At 45.9% G+C, this 24,721-nt stretch overlaps 2 protein-coding genes across 2 annotated transcripts in view; one reads left to right on the forward strand and one right to left on the reverse strand.

Annotated features, from left to right (window-relative positions):
• LOC137541208 (uncharacterized) overlaps window positions 1-23,368 on the reverse strand; it is a 37,215-nt gene extending 13,847 nt beyond the window's left edge. The window contains exons 1-3 of the mRNA XM_068262388.1: window positions 23,292-23,368; window positions 7,379-8,425; window positions 2,971-3,084 (exon numbers count right to left, since the gene is read on the reverse strand). Of these exons, the coding sequence (XP_068118489.1) occupies window positions 2,971-3,084; window positions 7,379-8,416 (1,152 nt within the window). The 5' untranslated portion in view covers window positions 8,417-8,425; window positions 23,292-23,368. The remainder of the gene's footprint in view (window positions 1-2,970; window positions 3,085-7,378; window positions 8,426-23,291) is intronic.
• A 26-nt stretch (window positions 23,369-23,394) lies between these two features.
• The window catches only part of LOC137541209 (uncharacterized), a 39,358-nt gene continuing 38,031 nt past the window's right edge, over window positions 23,395-24,721 (forward strand). The window contains exon 1 of the mRNA XM_068262389.1: window positions 23,395-23,458. Coding sequence (XP_068118490.1) covers window positions 23,427-23,458 — 32 coding nt within the window. The 5' untranslated portion in view covers window positions 23,395-23,426. The remainder of the gene's footprint in view (window positions 23,459-24,721) is intronic.

The raw sequence follows: 24,721 nt of genomic DNA on the forward strand, positions 1-24,721 counted from the left end.
AGTGTAAATCTTAGGGCAGCATGATCGGACACAGAACAAGCACCGTGGCTGGTTCATGAACAAGATACATGTATCATGGCTGCAAATCCTCCTTACCACTCCCCCAGCATTCACTTCTCCAGCCAGTGCTTCTACAAGGCTGATGTATTGAGTACATGGACTTCCCACTGAGTGATACTTCACATTGTCTTCCCAAATCATTTTTTAGAGATCAAGATTAGCTATTGCTTTCTATATGTAATCTTAACTACTATTTTAAGTGGGTAATGCATATAACATTTGTTTAAAAAAAAAAAAAAAAAAAAAAAAAAAAAACAACAACAACAAAAAAAACCTCCTGCACCGATTCATATATTCTTATCTTCGGTAATCTACAGCTGTCTGCTAATTTCCCCCACTTCCACTCAGTCTAAAGGCGCGCCTCCCTATTCAAAGGAAACCTGAGATCTAAGGATATAAAAGTTTTATACATACCTAGAGTTTCCTAAAGGGCCCCCCATCACTGATCGCACCCACGCCCTCCTTCTCCTCGTTTGCATGGTAAAAGCTCCGTTAGCTTGCCCAGTTGGGGCGTACTGCGCATGTGCGGCTTGGCAGAGGGTCCCGCCGTGCTGCGCGGTACTACTGTACATGCTCAAAATGCTCCCAGTCGCAGGAGTGAGATGGTTGTGTGCGCACAGGCTTACTGTGCCTGCACTGACTAGCCCCAAATGGCCAAGCTAATGGAGCTTCTACCGGGCAAACGAGGAGGTGGAGGAAGGCGGTGTAAGAGCGATCAACGCGGAAATCACCGCATTTTGTGCGGTAATTATCTCAACACATGTCAGTAAATATCAATTCATAAAGATTAGAGCAGGCGGTAATGGCACAGAGAATACTGCCTGCTTTGAAGAGGTGATAAGGGAGCGATAAGAGCAAAGTTAATGGGGACAGATCTCCCAAGCAGCAGCAGCGAAAGCAGAACAAACAACGCTTCCTGTGAATACCTTAGGCTGTGTTTTTAACCTCTTGGGTACCTGTTTTCAGATGTGTATTTCACATCAGAAAGCCTGCATGTGTAAAATTTCTTGAAGTTCTTCTAAGCTGTGGCAATTAAATAGATTTAGAAAGACTAATAGACAGATTCAGCGTAGATGCAGGGCAAACAGAGGCAGTATAACATAAAAATGCACATCTAAAGGGAAGTTGGGGATGCCTCTTATTGTAATGCTGTCTGTCTCTGCACAAATGTATAAACTCAGCCAGTTACTCATTAGTGTATTAACTCAGCAAGCTGCTTATCTCATTACTGACACTTTAGTTCGGTAAAACACCACATTTCTACAGCACCTGTGAAGATTTTTATGAATTAGCACACAGAAGTCTAAAATACCGAATGCGGTATTTTCCCGACAAGAGTTTTTTTTTTATAGGGATACTGTAGGGGGGGTCGGGGGAAAATGAGTTAAACTTACCCGGGGCTTCTAATGGTCCCCCTCAGACATCCTGTGCCCGCACAGCCACTCACCGATGCTCCGGCCCCGCCTCCGGTTCACTTCTGGAATTTCAGACTTTAAAGTCTGAAAACCACTGTGCCTGCGTTGCCGTGTACTCAATATTGCTGATGTCACCTGGAGCGTACTGGACAGGCCCAGTATGGTCTGTGCCTGCGCCGTGCGCTTCTGGTGACATCAGGGGAAGCGAGGACACGGCAACGGAGGCGCAGTGGTTTTCAGACTTTAAAGTCTGAAATTCCAGAAGTGAACCGGAGACGGGGCCGGAGCATCGGTGAGCGGCTACGCGGGCACAGGATGTCTGCGGCCCCCCCTACAGTATCCCTTTAACTGCAAAGCCTTTTATGAATCAACTCCAAAGTAGCAACCGTAGTGATTTAAAATCACTAGTGATTTGCGATTTTGCGATTCAGCTGCGTAGTGGAAAAAGGCCATGACATTAAAGTGGATAGCTTCCTTAATAATGTATTTAGCCACTACATGGCATTGTCCTTGCTCCTCATTTAAAAACCTTACTGGTCTATTGGTTTAATGGTTGCCAGGTTACAATAAATAAACAATTGGAAGTAAAGGTGCCCATGCATGTAGTGATAATGGGTGGATTAGAGTAATATAGATCTCTCTGGTCAGGTAAAGTATAAATGCAAGGGCATAGGGCACATAAAACATTTTGATAAAAACTATTTTCTTGGGTGGGAAATAGCCCAAAGGATTTAATTGTCTGGCAATCAGAAAACCACTTTTGGTAAGAAACAGCCTAGCGTTGCTGGCCACGACGATGGTCACTACCTGGGAGCTCCGGTGCTGTTGGAACTAGAATTATAAAAACGGAAAAATATTCGAAAGTAGAAAAATAAAACATTACAGATAAGTTTAGATTTTTGGAGCTTTACTTGATGCAATCAATAAATCAAATACAGATTTTTACACAAGGATGGAGGATATGTGTACATAATACATAGCATTGAGACAGAAGGGCAAAGAGAGCCCCGGACAATCGGCTTTACAGTCTGAAGGTTTAATATAATAGATATGGAGGCAGCCATATTTGTTTCCTTTTATGCAATACCAGTTGCCTGGCAGCCCTGCTGGTCTATTTGGTTGCAGTAGTGTCTGAATAACACCAGAAACAAGCATGCAGCTAATCTTGTCAGCTCTGACAATGTCAGAAACACCTGTTCAGGGCCTATGCTTGTTCAGGATTTGTGGCTAATAGTATTAGAGGCAGAGGATCAGCAGGAAAGCCAGGCAACTGGTATTGCTTAAAAGGGAATAAATATCACTTTAAGGGATAGGACAGAGGGTGACGTGAAGCTGTGTATGAGATGGTAAAACTGATAAATAAATGAATGACCAGTAAATTAGGACAAAATACACCAAAAATGAAAAAAAAAAAAAAAACTTCACAGTTTAAAGCGGAGCTTTTAGCCAAGCTATAGTGTGTGATATGCTTCATTATAAGTTTGGGGGGTCTCACCTCTCCAGTCACCAGAGCAATGATCTCCAGGGTCTGATTCAGGATCTTTGCTGTCCTTATGTCTCTGTTCTTATTCCTCAGCAGCACGCTGGTCACATACTGCAGAGTGGCCAACTGAAGAAAGAAGACAGGATGAAGGCGAGACTGGGCAATCAGAGGAGAAGCCAGGTCAGCAATGGACCTGCAGCTACTATAGGCCTCGAATAACAATTGCCAGAGTGGTAACATAGCCATATAGCACAAATACACTGTACCTCTCTGGAGGTCTCATGCCATGCCCATTGCTCTTGGGAGTAGATGTGGCCCACCCTGCAGCATGAATGGCAATGCAATGCTACCATAAGATGGCCCACACAACAGATAATCCCAGACAACGTGAAGATGAACACTTGTTAACAGGCCCACAGGGAAGCATGGGTCCATTCTGCACAGTTGGTCTGTAGTCAGCCGTTCAGAAAAATGGTCTGACAACAGACCTAACGTGACTAGAGTGGACATTTCTTATCATACAGTAACTCCACGAGTTCACTCCCTGGATTCAGCACAAAACTTCTCTCATGAAGCATTGGGCCTGATCCAAGTAACGGTTTGTCCGAGTTTTTTTTTTTTTTAAATCTTTGTTTATAAAAAAAATATAACAGTACAACTAGTGCATGATATATCAGTATACCATTGAACATAGTAAACATACTATACAGAGGGTCCGATCCAATTCACTTTTCTCCTAGGTGAATTTCCACATCTGATCAATAAACTGCCCTTTAAAAGATACCAGATGATGAGAAAGACATGTACATGTACAGTGCCCAGCACAGCAAACATTTCAATAAAATTATGCTTTGTAAAAAAAAAAAAAAAAAACTTCATCCAATTTATCTTAAAATAGATATTCCATTTCTAGCATTATTTTAGTACTTTTATGATCCTTGGGTACTTAAAATGTGTTTATTATGTAGATAAGGTGAATAAAACATTTAAGGTGAGATAATTCATGAGAAATGTTCTGGGAATCCACTTCTTAGTAACGGAGTGACTACATTTAACCCGAGGTGACATGTGACATCATAAGATAGACATGCGTATGTACAGTGCCTAGCACACTAATTACTAGACTGTGTTCCTTTTTTTCTCTTTCTCTGCCTGAAAGAGTTAAACATCAGGTACATGAGTAGCAGTTCCTGTCTGAGTCAGGACTGGGTCCGACTACAGTGTGACCCTCACTGATAAGAAATTACAACTATAAAACACTTTCCTAGCAGAAAATGGCTTCTGTGAGCAAGAAAGAGATAAAAAGGGTCAATAGTGAATCGATTTTTAGCTCTGGCATACTTCAATGAATGTGGCATGGAGCAAAAAATAAAAATAAAACCATAAAAACCTAGAAAGTAGATTTAAATGTAAAGTAAAACTGTGGAATATCTTAAAAAGTCCTTTTCAGCAGAAGGAGGATAGATACAAATGTTTATTTCATTACTTTATTTTCACCCCGGGTGTGCTTTAAGCCACTAGCAAGCAAAAAATACCCATAATATTTTCTCGGTACTTTTTCACCTACTTTTTCAACTGCAGAGTCCTGAAAAGTTATTTAAACATAAGATGAAAAATGATCGCCTAGGAGAAATGTATGAGAAAAGGGCGATTGGATCAGGGCCACGGTATGCCAGTCCAAGTTTTATCCCAGGTGATATTTTCAGATCTCATCAATAAAATGCCTTTTAAAGGGAACCTTAACCGTCACTGTCCGTAAGCGGTTCAATAAAGTTTTCCTTTAATCCTAGCTGTATATAAAGCCCCGCTAAAAGTACTGAGTTCTATTCAACAGAAGTGGAATTTACCTTAACCACTTGCCGACCGCACACTCATACCGTGCGGCGGCAAAGTGATAGCTGGAGGACCCCAGCGACGCACATTTGCGTCGCCAGGTGCCTCCCTAATTAATCAGGAAAGGCCGCGGATAGCGTCCTGTGCAGCCCCGATCACCAGGGGGGAGAGGGAGGAGGGGAATTTTGCCGCGGAGGTGCCCCCCCCCCCCCCCCCCCGCAACACCCAGGCAGGCAGGAGCGATCAGACCCCCCCCCCTGCACATCATCCCCATAGGGGGGAAAAAAGGGGGGTGATCTGATCGCTCTTCCTGCAACCTGATCTGTGCTGGGGGCTGCAGAGCCCACCCAGCACAGATCATAAAAAACCACGCTGGTCCTTAAGGGGGGGGTAAAGGCTGGGTCCTCAAGTGGTTGACCAGCTAACGCCGATAGGCGGCGGCTGGTCGTTTGTGGATTTCCATGGAAATGGCCGTTCACGGAGGGTGTCTTCGTGAACACCCTGCGAGCCTCCGATCGCGGCTCACAGGCTAAATGTAAACACACGGGGAAGATCATTTTCCATCTTCTGTTTAACCATTTAACGACCGCCTAACGCCGACAGGCGTCGGCAGGTCGTAAGTGGTATTACATGGAAACGGCCGCTCGTACGAGCGGCCTTTCCATGTCAGTTCACGGAGGGTGTCTCCGTGAAAAGACTGCGAGCCGTCGATCGCGGCTCGCAAGCGAAATGTAAACACGTTTACATCATACGGCGCTGCTCTTATTGGCCGGGGATCGCCGCCGTCTGATAGGCTAAAGCCTATTAGAGGCGGTACAGGACGGATCTCCGTCCTGTGCCGCCCACAGCCAGAGCGAGAGGTAGGGAGGGAGACGGAGGGATTTGAGGAGCCGCCCCCCCCCCCCCCCTCCTCGCTCGGCCACACAGAGCGGCGGCGATCAGACCCCCCCAGCAGGACATCCCCCTAGTGGGGAAAAAGGGGGGGAAGTCTGATCGCCCTGCCTCATTCTTGATCTGTGTTGTGGGCTGAAGAGCCCACGCAGCACAGATCTGTTAAAGCAGCCCCGGTCCTTCAGTGGTTAACCACTTTTGATCAGCGCAGAGATAACTAAACAGTGTTATCTAGGATTTTCTAGGGAAGAGAGTGCAGAGACTAAAGAGGTCCATACACTCAGCCGATTAGTGGCCAATCGATCGAAATTGATCGATCGCAAATCGATTGCCCTATTGATCGATTTGCGACCGATTTCAATCGATCTGACATGCTGGAAAATCTAGGTCGATCTGATGAGATGGCTTATCAATTTGCATTGGACCTAATGGAAATCTGATGGCAAAAAAATACCATCAGATCGATTTTCAATAGATTTCATACTGAAATCTAATGGAAATCTGTTCCTAGTAAAAAATGTTCCTAAACACATCAGATAGATCAGAAAATCTATCTGATGATCTATCTGCTGCTAATCTAACGAGTGTATGGCCACCTTTATTTTAAGGTCATCAAGCTTCAACTGGGAACCCAAGGTGAGAGGGATATGGAGACTGCCATATTTATGTCCTTCTAAATAATGCCAGCTGCCTGGCAGCCCCATCGATTTTCTGACATAAGTAGAGTCTGAGTCAAAACCCTGGAACAAGCATATGGCTAAAACAATAAAACCTTTCAGTCAGTTAAGTCAGAGAACCTGATCTGCTGCATGATTGTTCAGAGTCTAGGGCTAAAGGTAATAGAGACACAGGATCAGGAGGACTGCCAGGCAACTGGTATTGTTTAAAAGGAAATAAATATGGCAACCTCCCTATCCCTCTCACCTTTAAAGTGGGATTTACTCCCAAAACTAAAATTTCTGGTAACTACTCTTAGTTACATAAAAGAATATTTGAAAGCATTCCCAAGTATGTGCATAAAATAGTTTATTTTTACTGCAGAGAGGAGAAGCTTGCTTATCTCTAGTCATCAGCAAGACCAAGAATCTTCCTGTGTTTGTGACTTCACTCTGCCCTATCTCATCCTCTGCTTAATAGACATATTGCCCTGGCAAAAGCTGAGTCACTTCAGCAAACAAGGACAGAGGCAGAGTGAAGACAAAAGCACAGGGAGATTCTTGCCTTTGCCAATGAGAAGAGATGAGCAAGCCTCCACTGCTCTCTGCAGTGAAAATAAATGATTTTTACACACAGATAGTACTTGGGAATGCTTTGAAATATTCTTTTGTGTAATATAACTAAGAGTAATTACTGAAATGTTAATGTTGGGTGTATAATCCAATTTTAAAAATAACACTGACAGGTCAGCTATTACCTGTTACAGTGAAGGCTCCCATCTGGTTCTTGAAGGCTCCCATTTCCAACTCCCAGAAGAGCTTGTTTTTGAGGGCTGCCACCTCATTGTTCTGCATGCTACAATCCTCTGCCCACAACTAACATGACCTCCAAGAGTTGGTAGTGGTGGCCTCCAGTCCTTAACAAGAGCCTTAGCTGTCATAATTAAGTCATTGCAACGGGTTCTCTTGACAGCCTGTCTAGTCAAAAGATTCCAAAAGAAGGGTCAGCAGTTAAAAAAGTTGAGGAAAGGCTCACATACCAATTCACCCTCTGACTCCACCTCTTCATAGCAGCTTTCCACTCCATACTTCAAGGAGGAACGGTCAAAGACTGTTCGCACTTTGTAGTAATGATCATGAAGTACTTTCCATGCCATGCCCCTGGTTTCATATTCGGGCCATTGCACTGCCTTATCTTCCATCTGAACTGGCGGCACCTCAGCAGGGCTACTAGAAGTACAAGTGATCTCCAACTCACATGTGGCATCTGGAACGAAAGCAGGTATTTCCACATCCTGCACACTTAGAAAGTCTTCCACCTTGTAATTCACTTTAGGGCTACTTAAGTTTTCTCCGTGGCTATCTACTGTAGTGGCTGAAGCCTTGTCATTAGCCTGGGGGACCAAAGTGTCTAGGCAGTGCTCCTCTCCAACAGTGGCTCCTCTGCTGGACTTCACATTAGGAGACCAAGGACTTAAATTAGATAAGGGAAAACCATTGTTTGTCCACAGTTGGTTGCCCAAACTGGCATGAATAAATGGAAGAGATGGAATTCCAAGGGGTTGAACATTCCAGTACACTGGAGGTGTGGAGGTCTTCTCGTCTGCCAACAGTTTCTTCCTTCCTCGGAAGATCTTTGGAGGAACCGCGGCTTCCTCTACCTTTAATGATTTTTTCTCTTTTGGAAACATCGCTGGCGACATAGTCCCCTGCACCTTTACCCCAGTCTCTTCCTCTTTTGGAAAGTTAACCGTAGGAATGGCGGTTTCCACCTTTATTGTTGACGCCTCCTTTGATGGAAAAATGGTTGGCACAGCATTATCCAGCAGCATCTTCTGGGATCCATCAAAGTGATAGCACTCAGAGGTAAAGTGTGCTGAGCAAATGCGGATGGCACCTGCTTTCCCCTCCAAGACAACCTGAGCAAACATGTCCAGGTCGCCAAAGTTCGGATTGATGTGCAGCAGCCATTTCTTTATGGTGCTGAGGTTTTTGGGAAACATGAAAAAGGAGATCCCGGGGGTGCTGTTTTTCCTCCCAGAGTAATGCGGGCACCCCTGCACAATGCATCTTGGCATCTCTGCAGCCTGGAAAAGAAAAAAAATGGCTACAGTTAATTAAAGGAGTCCTCTACCTTGGCATAAGTTTATACCTCAACTCTAGCAAAGTTAGGAAGATTTGCATGCAGCAGGGACGTTACAATCTATGCCAGAATTTGACTGCTCTCAGTGTCCCTGCTGAGGAGCTATAGCTTTATTTGCTATGCTTGTGAGCTTAGTCATAAGGACTTAACATAAATCCAAAATCTCCCCAGCAGGCGTCCAGGCAAAAATAAAATCCTTTGGGCCCTTTCACATGGGCAGCTGACAAGCAGTGAAGTCACCGCCTGTCAACTGCTCTCCTGCACCGGCCAGATGCTTGTTAGCGCTCAGTACGACGCTGTACAGGTTCCCCCCACAGAGTGATATCTTAGTGTGGCCGTGTCATGGTCCTACGGCGCTGTACAGGTTCCCCCCACAGAGTGATATCTTAGTGTGGCCGTGTCATGGTCCTCTGCTGCTCTTTAACACCACCATGTGACAGTGCTTGACACACATGATGTTACAACCGCTGCAATTCGTCTGCATTTAACTGCACCTGAATTGTACTGGTGGGCTGCAGACAAGAGGCTGAACTGCTCGGCAAACGTGCAGTTCAGCCTCCCAACTGAAAGGGGCCTGAGGTTTGAACACTTTTCTGCTCCATCCAAAAGTTCCACAACCAAAGCAAAGCTCCTTATGGGGGTCCTTTCAATAATCCTCCTATATTCTTGTAATGTGAAGGACAGCAATACAGTATTGGATATTGTGTGCTTCTGTACTGACAGCTTGCCTTTAATGCCCAGCAAGTCATTGAGTTGGAAAAAGCCTGCAGTAGCAGTATTTGGAGTTTACACACTTCACTGCGTGGATGCTTGTTCCAGGCTACTGGCACACTAGATCACGTACTGTATTTACTCGAGTATAAGCCTAGTTATTGTGACCAAAAAGTGGCCCATAAGTGGGGGGTTTCGGCTCATACTCAAGTCACTGTGTGCCCCCCGCCAGAGCAGTATCTATAGAGGATGTCTGGGTCGTCCCCCCTGGTATTTAGCTACATTCACGCTCCCCTCCCGCTAGAGCAGTATGTTTGGTTGTGTTTCCCCTAGCGTGTGCCCCACCAGAACGGTATGTTTAATTATGTGCCCCCTCCTCCCATTGTAGTATGTTTAGTCACATCCCCCTCACCCTGCTGGAGTGGTTTGTGTGGTTACATGTCCCCCAGCTTGTGCCCCTCGCTGGAGCGGTATGTTTAATTATGTCATTCCCAAACCCCGAACCCCCCCTCACTGGAGTGAAATGCATAGTTACACGTCCCCTGACATGTGCCCCGCCAGAACGGTATACTTAGTTAGGTGTCCCCCAGAATGTGCCCCCTCCCGCCGGAGCGGTATGTGTAGTTACTTACCCCGGACAGATGCAGAACATTCACTCACTGTTCCCCTCCACCAGGATTCATCTTTAGGACGTCTATCAGTCCCATTTCTGATGCCCTCTAGTTTCACCTCACACTGCATGCACCCCTGCAGGGGATCATAGAAATGAGACTGAGATAGACAAGCTAAAGACGAAGCCTGGCAGTGGGAACTAGTGAATGAACGCACTGCTGTGCACCGCTCTGCACATGCCAGGGGGGTGGGATGTAACCATACATACTGCTCCAGTGCTGGTGGGAGGGGGTTGGCACATGCCAAGGGACACGTAGCCTGCCTGAGTATCTGCAGCACTGTGACAGAGAACAGGGTGAGAATCTTGTAGGGCAACCAATAAGCTATACCTTTGCTGCATAAACGAGCTTGCAATGTCAGTGAGCTCAAACCCTGACCAAGGACACTATGAGCACCATGGAGTTTATATTGTGTCCCTGGGTATTGTGAGGATTTATTCCCACAACCTAAAAACATACTGGAAGGTTAATTACCCTCCACAAAAACAGTAGGAGGAATGAAAGATGGTGAGACCCTTTGAGGGACGATGAGTGACATGATTATAAATAAATTATGACTGGTCTGTTACATGCCACAAATGCTTGTGGAGCTTCTAATTTATCACATTTATTGTAGCAAAGCCAAAGGAACATTAAGCAATTTTACCTAGACCTTTTAAGGACAACTGTAACGAGAGGGATATGGAGGCTGCCATATATATTTCCTCTTAAACAATACCAGTTACCTCTACAATGATGAATGACAGCGCTCCTCTTCTAAAAATCTTTGTATCTGCAAGATTCAAACATGCTGCACATAGTGCATTGCTGCAATTAAACAAGTGACCACACTCCCCCAGTGAAAGGCGATACATGCGTGATTCAAAGTGTGTCAACGCAGCAGACTCTTCCGCAATATTAACCGCTCACCAGATCATATCCACCTCAGATCCAGGTGGGTCTAGCGTGTGTTGTCAAAATAACCAGGCTTTAGCAACTTCCATCACAAGTAGTCAAAAAAGTTTTAATCCAGTATCCATGTAAGAAACAATAAAATCACTCATAGCGTAACTATGAGTGATTTTATTGTTTATCTTACATGGATACCGGATTAAAACCTTTTTGACTACTTGTGATGGAAACATACAACTGAAAGTACATATAGGTCTGTGGGCTGCACAGCATAGCAGAGTGCATGAAATCCCTGCTGTTTTAGATTGTAAGCTTGCAAGGGCAGATTGCTGTTAGACACAGCTATTGCCAAATTTATCATGAACACACAAATTGTTAGGGGTAGTTCCAAGTGACAAGATTATAACTGTACAGATATGCTGCTTGGCTCCCAACCATGGAGTGTGTTTAGAAATGGTCGATGAGATGCTAAGGGCCCGTTTCCACTATCGCGAATCCACATGCGTTGTCTGCATTCGCATAGCCAATACAAGTGGATGGCCCTGTTCCCACTTGTCCGAAGTGCTAGGCGTTTTTGTGTGCGGGGAAAATCTGCACGGCAGAGCTGTTAGAATTCGCACACCGCTATGCGAATTGCACACAATGTATTTAATAGAGAAATCGCATGCGGTTTTTGCATGCATTTTTGCTGCAATTTCGCATAGGAACCAATGTTAATTCACACAGGTAGTGACATGGTTAAAATCACATACATACTAACCCTATGCGAAATTGCATGCGAAATCGCGGTAAAAAAAGCATGCGGAATCGCACCCGCATGTGACTTTGTTAGCGGGGAATTAGTGGCGATTCCGCACCGCACAAGTGGAAACGGGCCCTAATTGTGTTGATACCAATGTTATGTTACTTCTAGGCACATTAACGTGTGCCTCTTCTATCCATGCCTGGTGTCTCTTCTGTTCCCTCGATCTGGCGTCACTGTGGGCATGCAACAAAGTCATGTGATGCTGGAGGCTCCGCCCACGACTACTGCTGCAGAAAGGTATGTGAAACAAATAACTTTAATAACCATATCAACGTTATGTTGGCTCATTATGTAAATTAGGGGATATCGTACTGTTAAGGTTGTTGCCTTTGATGTAGGGCAAAGTTCCTTAAGGGATACCCGAAGTGACATGTGGCATGATGAGATAGACATGGTTATGTACAGTGCCTAGCACACAAATAACTATGCTGTGTTCCTTTTTTTCTTTCTCTGCCTGAAAGAGTTAAATATCAGGTATGTAAGAGGCTGACTCATTCCTGACTCAGACAGGAAGTGACTACAGTGTGACCTTCACTGATAAGAAATTACAACTATAAAACTTTCCTAGCAGAAAATGGATTCTGAGAGCAGGAAAGAGATAAAAAGGGACAATAGTTCATAGATGTTAGATTTTAGCTCTTGCATACTTCAACAAATCTGTCATTGAGCAAAAACAATAAAACAGTTAAAACTTAAAAAGTAGATTTAAAATTAAAATAAAACTGTGGAATATCTTAAAAAGTAATTTTCATGAGAAGGAAAATAGATACAATCATTTATTTCATTCGTTTATTTTCGCTTCAGGTGTCCTTTAATGCCCTGTACTCCCCCGGAGAGTGCCCTAAAGTGGCTGCAACAGTCTGTCAGGAGAAAAGCACAATATAAATGTTTTTGTTGCCTATTTTTACATGCTAGCTCATTATGTTATTTGGGGTTACATACTGGCACATTATTCTACTTTATACATACTCTCTAACCACAGCCTATTTATCACGGTCCAAGCATGGAATTTTCAAACGTACCCTCAAGACACACCTTTTCAGACAAGCTTATAATTTGTTATAGCTAGCACTTAAAAAGCTCACTGCTTCATCTGCTAAACCCTTTCTCTACGCCCCCAGTGTCTCCACCCCGCTACCCTCGATTGTAATTTCGCAAGTGGAAGGTTCAGCCCCCCCGTTTCTTATTTCTTTGCAATTTATCAAATGAATATCTATCGGTATTGGTTATGTTATTCAAACTACACATCAATTCTATATATTGGCACTTGTGTCACTGGTTGTCCAGATTGTACAGTATGTTGAACTGCTCATGTGTACGCTCCCCATTGTTGTAGGTTTTGCATGTTGTACAGCCCATACGGAATATGTTGGCGCTCTATAAATAAAAATAATAATACTGTCTAAATAGGTTATGTGGGGTTACAGCTTGTCTCATGCTATTTGGGGACATGCAATGCAAGCCTCATTCTATAGTTATTCCAAAGTGCTAAACTGTATTATTTTGGGATCTACTTTATATTCCGGCGTATAAGACGACTGGGCATATAAAACGACCCCCCATCTTTACCAGTAAAAATATAGAGTTTGGTATATACACGCCGTATAAGACTACAGCTCTTCCAACGCACAACAAATAAAAAAACATCATATACTGGTGCCATGTATGAACAGATACAGGTGCTGTACTGTATGTGGTATCCAGTATATAGGCGATGGTTGGTTAACTGGTTGGATTGGTCAACTCTCCCTCTCCCTAAGTGGATTGGTCAGCTCCCCGTTTATCAGAGTGGTATGGAAGAATAGATTGTGCTGTCCCCATAAAACACGCCTCTTTCACCCGTCTGGCCCGCCCTTGTATCCTATTTACCGCCTTCTCTGCCTCTCAGATCTCGCTCATGTGCCGCTTCACTAGAGTCCTCAGCAGCGAGAGGCTGTAACAGGATAGGGCGGGTCAGAGGCTTGTTTTACGGGCACAGCGCGATCTCTTTCTTCTATACCCTGGTGCCTTGTCTAATTTGGATGACATGCAGGCCACAATATGTTATCTGTGGGTACCTGGCTGCCTCCTGGTATAATTTTGGGGATATACTGTATATGCTTTGTTATTTTATGTAGCATGCTTTTAATCAGGTTATTCAGTGATATGCCAGTTTACTGGTAGTTATGTTATTTGATTTACATATGCTGTTGTACTCATTAAATTATACACATTTGTTTTTTAATGATATGTCTTTTCCATAGATGCTTGGGTAGTGCTGTAGCCTGAGGCATAGTGATGTATGTTGTAATAATGTAAAACAAGTGTGGCACTTTACTACAGTGCTGGCATGAATGCTGTGTACACACGCTAGATGAAACTGCGCCAAGGGAGCCGATAATCACTGTCTCTGCCGAGAATCTTGGGTGTATACAACACCCCCCAATGCCCACTGACCCCTTTGCCAATGATCAGCCTGGCGGATCGACTCGGCTGAGTACTGACCGAGAAGCACTGATCTCCCCGCTCACCCTGCCCGTTGCGTGATGTCACTCGCACGCCACCCCGACAGCTCTCCCCCCCTCCCTTCCCGCAGAGCAACAAAACACGTCCCCAGTCTACAAACTAGCAACATGTCTTAACAGTGTCGGTCCTGCAATGTCGCTGAGATATCAAGTCCTGAGCCCTGCCAGACAACATGCCTCCTACGTATGTACAAGGCTTATGCTGGGAATACACGACGTGTTTTTTCCACTCGATCGATTTTGCCGCTCGATTCTCTTATCTTCCGCTCATTTTCTTTTATCTTTTTCCATTCACTTATATGAGAAATCGAGCGGTAAAACGATCGAACGTGAGATCGGACATGTCAGAAATTATCTATCGAACCATCTATCTGCTAGAAAAACGCATGGTGTAGTCCCAGCATTAGGTGTCCTCAGTGTCCCAACTCTGTAATTCATGCACTCAGTTCCCGCAATTAGTATCCCTTTGTGGCTCCACTCTCTGTAATTATAGCCAACTGTGTTCTCTCTACTCAGTTCCTATGTGATTAGTGCCCCTCCCCTTGTAATTTCTGCACCTCCTTCTGTAATTGGTGCATTCTTTACCCATTCCTTTGAATTAGTGACCTCTTCCTAATTCTCCTAATTCGTGTCTTCTGCCCCTCTCCCTCTTAGTTACTGTTCTCTGTGCCTTCTATCTCCCAATGAATGAATGCCCCTCCCTCCCAATTAGTATACTCTGTGACCCTTCCTTACCGTAATTTGTTTCCTTTGCACCCCTGCATAAGTAAAGAATTTATCTCATCCAACTCCCTACTAGGCATTTAGTAGCCCACTGTTTATTCCCTTATGTCCACCATGCTACAGCTCGAAGGGAGAGCTTGGCCCACCATCCTACTGAAGCCCCAGAGGCTCACATGGAAGCGGTGCAGTCTTCGTCTTCCTTAGTAGTACTGCGCCGTGTAACAAATCCAGGGCTGTGGAGTTGGAGTCAGGGAGCCAGAGCAATTTTGGGTACCTGGAGTTGGTGGTTTCATAATCTGAGAAGTCAGAGTCGGGTGATTTTTGTACCAAAACCACAACCCTGGTAAGAATTAGACTTAGGAGTCTGAGTCAAGGAGTTGGAGTCATTTTGGGTACCTGGAGTCGGAATTGGAGTCGAAGTCGGAGGTTTCCTAAACTGAGGAGTCGGATGATTTTTGTACCGACTCCACAGCCCTGGACAAATCATATAATAATTGTGCAACAAGTAAAATTTTTGAGCCGCGCTTATGAATCTTAATTAAAATTTAAATAACAATAGTCTATTCACACCTGAGGTCTCAATGAAAACTATTAGGTGGTGCGTTCCAGTATTACAACCTCCTCCGGTCAAAGTTCAATGTATATCCCATATACTGGCGCTCTCTGTCCAAAATCGCACTGTGTCCAACAACACTAGGCCAATCTTTAAGACGTTTCTACACCTTTAAAGGGACTCCGAGCAGTGCAGAAACTATGGAAAGATGCATATCATTTTAAAGCGCTCTTTCTCCTCTTTCCAATGATATATAAACCACCACCCTACGTCTTTTAGTTTTCGCTATTTTCGCGATTGAAATTGCCGCGACCGCGATTTCGATCGCGAAAATAGAGAAAACTAAAAGGTGTAGGGCAACGATTTAGGTGTCGTCAGAAAGAGGAGAAAGAGAGCTTTAAAATGATATCCATCAAGCCATAGTTATATTGTATTACACAGGACGACACTTTCCCCAGTGTCAGCAGCTCCATTTTGCTGAATGCAGCTGCTGACTTTGACAAAAAGTCGCCCTGTGTAATACAATATAACTATGGCTTGATGGATATCATTTTAAAGCTCTCTTTCTCCTCTTTCTGACGACACCTAAATCGTTGCCCTACGCCTTTTAGTTTTCTCTATTTTTGCGATCGAAATCGAGGCAGCGGCAATTTCAATCGCGAAAATAGCGAAAACTAAAAGGCGTAGGGTGGTGGTTTATATATCATTGGAAAGAGGAGAAAGAGAGCTTTAAAATGATGTGCATCTTTCCATAGTTTCTGCACTACTCGGAGTCCCTTTAAGTATAAGAAACAAAAACAGGTCATATCATAGTGCAGGAGTTTCTATTAGGGGCCCCTGATGAGTCATTACGTATGACGAAACCGGTAGGGCGGAGCCTAGAGAGACGCGCTGAGTAAGGAAATAAGAGCACACGCAGCCGAGACCGGAACAATTCCTTGAGGCAACGGTGACTATGTTATGGGTTTAATTTCAAGAGGATTTTAATGTACGCATATACCGTATTTTTCGCCGTATAAGACGCACTTTTTCTCCCCCAAAAATGGGGAGAAAAAGTCCCTGCGTCTTATACGGCAAAGGCAGGGAATCCCCAACTTAATAACGCCCGCCGTTCCGAACCGCCGACCCGCCGCCATGTTGGGGATTCCCTGCCTGCTATCCCCATGCCTGCCCGAGTCTCCTGGCCCCCCCGGATGGAATGTCAATAGCGGCGGCAACTTACCTTTGGCAGGCTCCTGCGCTGATCATATATCATCGCGCTGCCCCCCCGCTAGCCTCCTCTGCCTCCCCCCTCTGTATCTGGCCCCCCCGGGTGAATAAATAAGTATCGGCAGCTTACCTCCGCAGTGCGCCCGCGATGACTGCAGACGTCCGGCTTCCAGGCACTTCTCGCTCTAGTGGCCGGCTTTGAACTGCGCGTCATCAGTTCAAGCCGGCCACTAGAGCGAGAAGTGCCTGGAAGCCGGACGTCTGCAGTCATCGCGGGCGCACTGCGGAGGTAAGCTGCCGATACTTATTTATTCACCCGGGGGGGCCAGATACAGAGGGGGGAGGCAGAGGAGGCTAGCGGGGGGGCAGCGCGATGATATAGGATCAGCGCAGGAGCCTGCCAAAGGTAAGTTGCCGCCGCTATTGACACTCCATCCGGGGGGGCCAGGAGACGCAGATGGGAGGGAGGAAGGCTGGAGGGGGGGGTAGAGGACATATGGGGGGCACTGGAGGACATATGGGGGGCACAGGAGGACATATAGGGGCACAGGAGCACACATGGGGGGCACAGAAGGACACGTGGGGGGGTACATGAGGACACAGGACACATGGGGGCACAGAAGGACACATGGGGGGCACATTAGGACACACAGGAGGACACATGGGAGGCACAGGAGGACACATGGGAGGCACAGGAGGACACATGGGAGGCACAGGAGGACACACAGAAGGACACACAAGGATATGTACAAGACGCTCCTGGAATATGGACGCACCAGGTTTAGTATTATTTTTTTTTCCTGGTTTTTGCCCTCTAAACCTGGGTGCGTCTTATATTCCGGAGCGTCTTATACGGCGCGAAATACGGTACTTGTTTTAAGCGAGAAGCTTCTTATTAAATGGTTTTACACATGATAAGATTTTTATTTTTATGAGGTCTATATGATAGAAGATACGTCGTTGAGAGACACGCAGACTTAAAGAGACTATCTGGTGAGCGGACACCCAAGGGGGGTGTGTTGAGACCCTACGCCTGGGTGACAGTGGTTGCTGGCACTAGTGGTGCAATAAGCGTGTGGTGTATGGGAGCACAGAGGTGTCAAGCAATAATAGAAACTCCTGCACTATGATATGTCCTGTTTTTGTTTCTTATACTTAAAGGGACTCCGAGTAGAAACGTCTTAAAGATTGGCCTAGTGTTGTTGGACACAGTGCGCCAGTATATGGGATATAAATCATATAATAAGGTGAAGACAGAATCTGGAAAACACCACCACTTCCATGCACACTGAGCTCTGCATTGGAATTTTGGGCTGCAGCAGAAAAGGCAAAATGGGAAAAGCACAGGGAGAGAGATAGGAGTCTGAGAAGTAGGAAGGAGAACTGCAGGTTTGCCATCAGTGACCCAGAGGAATAGAGGATATCCCAATAACAGACGGTCAATGAACTGCAAATAATTTTGATTTCATGTACATACAATTTAAACTGTAAGTGCTTAGGAATCTGGCCAATCAATATCAGTGCATTTAAAAAAAATATCAGTGCATTTGATTGTCCCAGTTCTAAGCTGCATAAAATCTGTAAGAAAGTTGATAATTAGAATCTTACTGAACAATAACCCTTCGCTGAACAAAAAGGTATGTAAAAGGGGAGAACCTCAAAATAGTTTTTATTAACAAAGAAAATAAGTAAATAAAAAAAAAAACAGACTTTTAAGCCCAATCTACACAATACGATTCTTTGTACGATTCGATTATGATTCTATTTACGATGCGATTAAATCCAACTTGTCCGATCGGGATTCGATTCAATTTAATTTGCCATTTTTTTTGCAATGGAAAATCAAATTGAATCGAATCGAATCCCGATCGGACATGTCGGATTTAATCGGATCGTAAATAGAATCATAATCGAATCGTACAAAGAATCTTATCGTGTAGATTGGGCTTAAGATTGCTTTTGAAATTCCTGAGGGATGGTGAGTACAGAATGGATTGTGGAAAGTTGTTCCAGAGAAAAGTGACCAGCATGATCGAGAGAAGTTCGTTGCCAGAGACAAGATTACTTCTAAAGGTGCACATTAACAGTATACATTTTAGCAAATAATCATATTTTGATTAGCTCACTCTTACTTATAAATCTTACTTAATTGATCCACAGCACTAAGAGGTGGATTTATTAAGCTGCGCTGCTAAAGCAGGGTAGCTTAATGTGAGCAGCGTGGGTTTTGCGCACGGTAGTGCTGCGTAGCGCACGCTGGTAACTTATGCCCGCTCCATTCACATAATGGGCGCTCCACTTATCCCGCCCTGAGCCCGTCAGGTCCAGTGGCTTCATAGAACGTGATACCCGCTCTGTGATTGGCGCAATAGGCTGCCTGTCAAGTGACTAGACAGGCAGCCTATTGGACCAATCAAAATGCGGGAATCACTTCCTATAAAGCCACCCGATGGGGCTCAGGGCAGGATGAGTGGAGCGTGTGTAAGTTACCAACGCATGCTACACAGCACTATCGCGCGTAACATGCTCAAATTAAGCTGCAGTGCTTTAGTAGTGCAGCTTAATGAATCAACCCCTAAGAATCCAACTAGAGATCACAGCTAAACCAGTCGCAATTGTATCTTTGGAAATATTCGCCATGCCAATTTCTTCATCAGGCTGTAAGGTCCCCTCCCCGATCTACCTACCAGAGGCTTCCTCCAGCTTGTTTCCGGCGACATGTCCCACCACGCGGCTCTGCTCGCAGCCCGGTATCCCTGCCGGTACTGAGGCCCACCTTATGCTGCGGCTGCGCGAGCAGTGCTGTCAATCACCCCCACATTGCTTGCGCTGTACTGTGCGGACAACGTGGCGGTGATTGACAGCGCCGCTCGCGCAGGCGCAGCACGAGGCTGACCCTGAGGTCAGCCTCAGTACCGGCGGGGAGACCGGGCCGCCGGCTGCGAGCGGAGCTGCATCTTGGGACGTTGCCGAGAACGAGTTGGAGGAAGCCACTGGTAGGTAGATCAGGGAGGGGGCCTTACAGCCTGATGATTCCTTTAAAGTGAACCTGAAGTGAGGGATATGGAGGCTGCCCTATTTATTTCCTTTTAAAGTATGCACATTGCCTGGCTGTCCTGCCTTTAATACTTTCAGCCACAGACCCTGAACAAGCATTCAGATCAGATGTTTCTGACTCAAATCTGACTGGATTAGCTGCATGCTTGATTCAAGTGTGTGATTCAGACACTACTGCATCCAAAGAGATCAGCAGGACTGCCAGGCAAGTGGTATTGTTTAAAAGAAAATAAATATGGCAGCCTCCATATACCTCACTTCAGGTCTTTTAAAGCAAACCTGTGACACCCCCCAAAAGACAAAGTTAACAAAGTTAGATACTTACCTAAGTAGATGGAAGCCTCTGGATACTCCAGGGGCTTTGCATTCCTTCCTTGACCCCTCCGCGGCCACACTCTGCTCTGATCACAGCTATAATGCACATGCGCGAATATAGCCACACACATGCACAGTATGGCCCCTTTTGTACACGGAGGTGTGCAAGAAGATATCAAACAAATACTTGTTGAATATGTTCAGAGGGGTCCTGCACAGGAACGGTGGGTTCATTGATGCATCAAGAAGTCACTGGACCATTCATAGGCTTTCCTCTGTGGAAGTAAGTAGCTAACTCTTTATCCACGCCTCACTTCAATATCCCTTAAAGAAATTTCCTGATAATGTTCACAATCGACTGGGTCCATCAGCTTCACTGTTTTCATGCAATACGATCTGGAAAGTCGAATCAAAAATAAAATCGACCACTCCAAATTGTACCATTAATGGGCACCTTTATTTTGCTACTGCCATGCATCAGGGTATGTTTCAGACTACAGTGAGAATATTGATCTGATTTATTGACAGCTTTATATTTATGTAATATAACAGTAAAAGCTCCAATTTTACAAAAGCAAACAAATATCAACATGAACATCATAACAGTTTATCTATCATGTTTGGAGTGTATGAGGAACACCAAATCAACTTTTTAAGTTCTTGTATTTGTCACCCCATGCACTGAACCCGGGTCACCCTCTCAGCCACCGTACTGTTTGCTTCTCACGTCTAGCATTCTGCCCATGTCACATTTTGGTGCTAAAGTAGACTAGTGCCCACATTCTTACCCCCAGCACTGCACCCAAGTCACCCTCTCAGTCCCAGCACTGCACTCTGCTCACTCAGTTTTGTTCCCTGGTCAACCTCTCACCTCTATGCCCGGGTCACCCTCATCTCTGTGCTCGGATCACCCACCTATCTCCAACACTGCACCTGGGTCACACCCCAGTACCTTAACCTAGTCGCAACCTCATCCCCACCATAGCCCAAATAACAGTATACCCCTACATAACATAATTAAGCAGGCATCAGCTCCAAGGAAGATGTTGGTACTTTACAAGTCAATAATAATATCACCAGAATAACATAATGAGTCAACTTGTAAACTCCATTAAAGGGGACCTGAAATAAGAGGTATACGGAGGTTGCCAGATTTATTTACTTTTAATCAATACCAGTTGCCTGGCAGCCCTGCTGGTCTATTTCTCTGCAGTAGTATCTGAATAACACCAGAAACAAGCATGCAGCTAGTCTTGTCAGATCTGACTTTAAAGTCTGAAACACCTGATCTGCTGCATGCTTGTTCAGGGGCTATGGCTAATAGTATTAGAGGCAGAGGATCAGCAACTGGTATTGCTTAAAGAGAAACTTCAATCAAAAATGGAACTTTATCCCAATCAGTAGCTGATACCCCCTTTTACATGAGAAATCTCTTCCTTTTCACAAACAGACCATCGGGGGCGCTGTATGACTGATATTGTGGTGAAACTTCTCCCACAAGTAACCCCTCCCACAAGAAAAGTTCAAACTTTTGTGGGAAATAGCCAGTGTTGCCAACTTAGCGACTTTGTCGCTATATTTAGCGACTTTTCAAATCCATCTAGCGACAATTTTTTTAAAAAGCGACTAGCGACAAATCTTGCGACTTTTTCTTGTGTTACTGGAGACTTTTGGAGACTCTGATGCATCTGTACTGACTCTTCTCAACTTGTCACAGCAGCTGCTGCTGCCGGCCCCTCCCCTGTCCCAAAGCATTTAGACAGGCCCGTCCTCCGAATCCGCCGTTAAGTGATCCCACCCTGGCTTTTTTTATTTTATTTAGGCTATTATATATTAAAAAAATAAAAACAGAGGCCTACCATAAGCATGTATTATTCTTTCATCATCAGCATTTGCTAAATGCACTGTGTATAAGCTAACTGAGACATGGCATAGCATTTGCATGTCTTTGCTCTTTAAAGAGAGACTGAAGTGAGTATAAAACTCACTTCAGCTCTTATATTCAGCAGGGGCATGTGTGCCCCTGCTAAAACGCCGCTATCCCGCGGCTAAACAGGGGTCCCTTACCCCCCAAATCCCCTCGCCTACTCACGGGGATCTCTTCCTGTTTGAGGCAGGGCTAATGCACACAGCCCTGCTTCACACGCGTCTATCAGCGCGTATCTCCGCCTCTCCCCTGCCCCTCTCAGTCTTCCTTCGCTGAGGGGGCGGGGGAGAGGCGGCGATGCGCCGCTGATAGACGGCGCTGAGAGGCAGGGCTGCAGCCGTTAGCCCTGCCTCAAGAGCAGCAAAATCTACGACCAAGTTGGTCGTTGATTTTGCAGGGGGGGATTTGGAAAGTAAGGGACCCCCGTTCAGCCGTGGGATAGCGGCGTTTTAGCAGGGGCACACATGCCCCTGCTGAATATAAGCTCTGAAGCGAGATTTACTCTCGCTTCAGAGTCTCTTTAAATGTCCTCATTTATAAGTCCCTTTGGATAAGAACATCTGCTAAATATGATATAGTAATATATAATTATATTATATTATATATGTATAAAACCTGCAACGACGGAGCTTTAGTGCCACGTTAAAAATAAAAAAAATATGTAAATCTACAAGAACAAACTCAATGTTATGAGATAAAAGTCGAAATCTTACAAATGGGTTTCTCAGATACAAATACACATTCTTACCATATTTCAAGCTTCAAATAAGTGTCACGTAACTTTATGAAAGCCATATGACAGAATTGTCTCTTACTTTTGGTTTCTGAATTTGCAAATATCTTGCATGTGCAGCGTGCATTATGCAAATTACATGATGACGTCATCTAGCGACTTCTACCACAGCCAATAGCTACTTTCCTTACTGATGAGTTGTCAACACTGGAAATAGCTGTTTACAGCGGTTTCCAACTGCCAAAAACCATGCAGCAGCTACATCACCTGCCAACAGTAAAATGTTCACTGGAGTTCCTCTTTAAAAGGAAATAAACATAGTACCCTCCATATACCTCTCTCTTCAGTTCCCCTTTAACATTATAAGGGCCAGAATCACAAAAACAAATCATGATACAGCCATGTAGCCCAAAATAATATAGTAATGTCTGCATGTCCCCCAAATACCCCAACTAGGCCTGCATGTCCCTCTAACAACATCATGAGGCAGCATGTCCCCCCAAACAACATTATTAGGGTTGCATGTTGCCCAGATAACATACTAAAGCATCATGAACCCCTATAACATAACTGAGCCAGCATGAATCCCCATTTAACACACTGAGCCAGAATGTGCCCACATAGGATATCATTAGGCCTGCATAGACTCCCCTGTAATGTTCCTCTACTCATGCGGATTGCGGAGCTGGCAGCAGAGTATTGTATATATACCTTCTCCCCTCGTTCCTTCCCTCAGCCAGCAGTCCCAGACGGAGCCTCCAGCGTCCCGTACCTCCTCAGTTCCCCGCCGTCCGTGTCACGTGACCATGGTGACGCCGTGGGCGGGGCTGGGAGACGCGGGACGCAATGGAGGAGCAGAGAGTGGAGTCTGGGCTGAGGTACGCACTTATGTCTTCCATGCTCCGTTCTGCTATCCGTGCACGGGGAATATGCAAGGGAGGGGGAGTATTCGGCTGCGGTGCCTCAGGACTGCCTTGTGCCAGGCTTCCTGTGCCGCCACCTGGGTCGTCTGACCCAAGAAACGCGGTGCATGCTGTCCCTTCACGTTATGCAGGCGACTTACAGGCCTCGTTTCTGTGGGGGTACGTGTTTGGCTCAAGGTGTTATCTGGGGTACTTGTCTGCTTCATAGTGGTGTTCAGGGTACATGTCTGCCTCATTATAGTATTTTGAGGGTAGGTGCTACTTATTGATGTTATAGAAGCACATGGTGTGAGAGGCTGAAGTGGGCAGAGTGCTGGAGGGTGATGGGCTGACCCAGGCTCAGTGCTGGAGGGTGAGGGGCTGACCCAGGCTCAGTGCTGGGGGTGAGTTGCTGAAGTGGGCAGAGTGCTGGGAGTGAGGGGCTGACCCAGGCTCAGTGCTGGGGGTGAGTTGCTGAAGTGGGAAGAGTGCTGGGAGTGAGGGGCTGACCCAGGCTCAGTGCTGGGGGTGAGTTGCTGAAGTGGGCAGAGTGCTGGAGAGTGAGGGGCTGACCCAGGCTCAGTGCTGGGGGGTGAGAGGCTGAAGTGGCAGAGTGCTGGAGAGTGAGGGGCTGACCCAGGCTCAGTGCTGGAGGTGAGAGGCTGAAGTGGGCAGAGTGCTGGAGGGTGAGGGGCTGACCCAGGCTCAGTGCTGGAGGTGAGAGGCTGAAGTGGCAGAGTGCTGGAGGGTGAGGGGCTGACCCAGGCTCAGTGCTGGAGGTGAGAGGCTGAAGTGGGCAGAGTGCTGGAGGGTGAGGGGCTGACCCAGGCTCAGTGCTGGAGGTGAGAGGCTGAAGTGGCAGAGTGCTGGAGGGTGAGGGGCTGACCCAGGATCAGTGCTGGAGGGTGAGGGGCTGACCCAGGCTCAGTGCTGGGGGTGAGGTGCGGAAGTGGCAGAGTGCTGGAGGGTGAGAGGCTGACCCAGGCTCAGTGCTGGGGGTGAGAGGCTGAAGTGGGCAGAGAGCTGGGAGTGAGGGGCTGACCCAGGCTCAGTGCTGGGGGTGAGTTGCTGAAGTGGGCAGAGTGCTGGAGAGTGAGGGGCTGACCCAGGCTCAGTGCTGGGGGGTGAGTTGCTGAAGTCGGCAGAGTGCTGGGAATGAGGGGCTGACCCAGGCTCAGTGCTGGAGGTGAGTTGCTGAAGTGGCAGAGTGCTGGAGGGTGAGGGGCTGACCCAGGCTCA

The sequence above is a fragment of the Hyperolius riggenbachi genome, chromosome 12 (assembly GCF_040937935.1).
Source record: "Hyperolius riggenbachi isolate aHypRig1 chromosome 12, aHypRig1.pri, whole genome shotgun sequence".
NCBI classification, from domain to species: Eukaryota; Metazoa; Chordata; class Amphibia; order Anura; family Hyperoliidae; genus Hyperolius; species Hyperolius riggenbachi.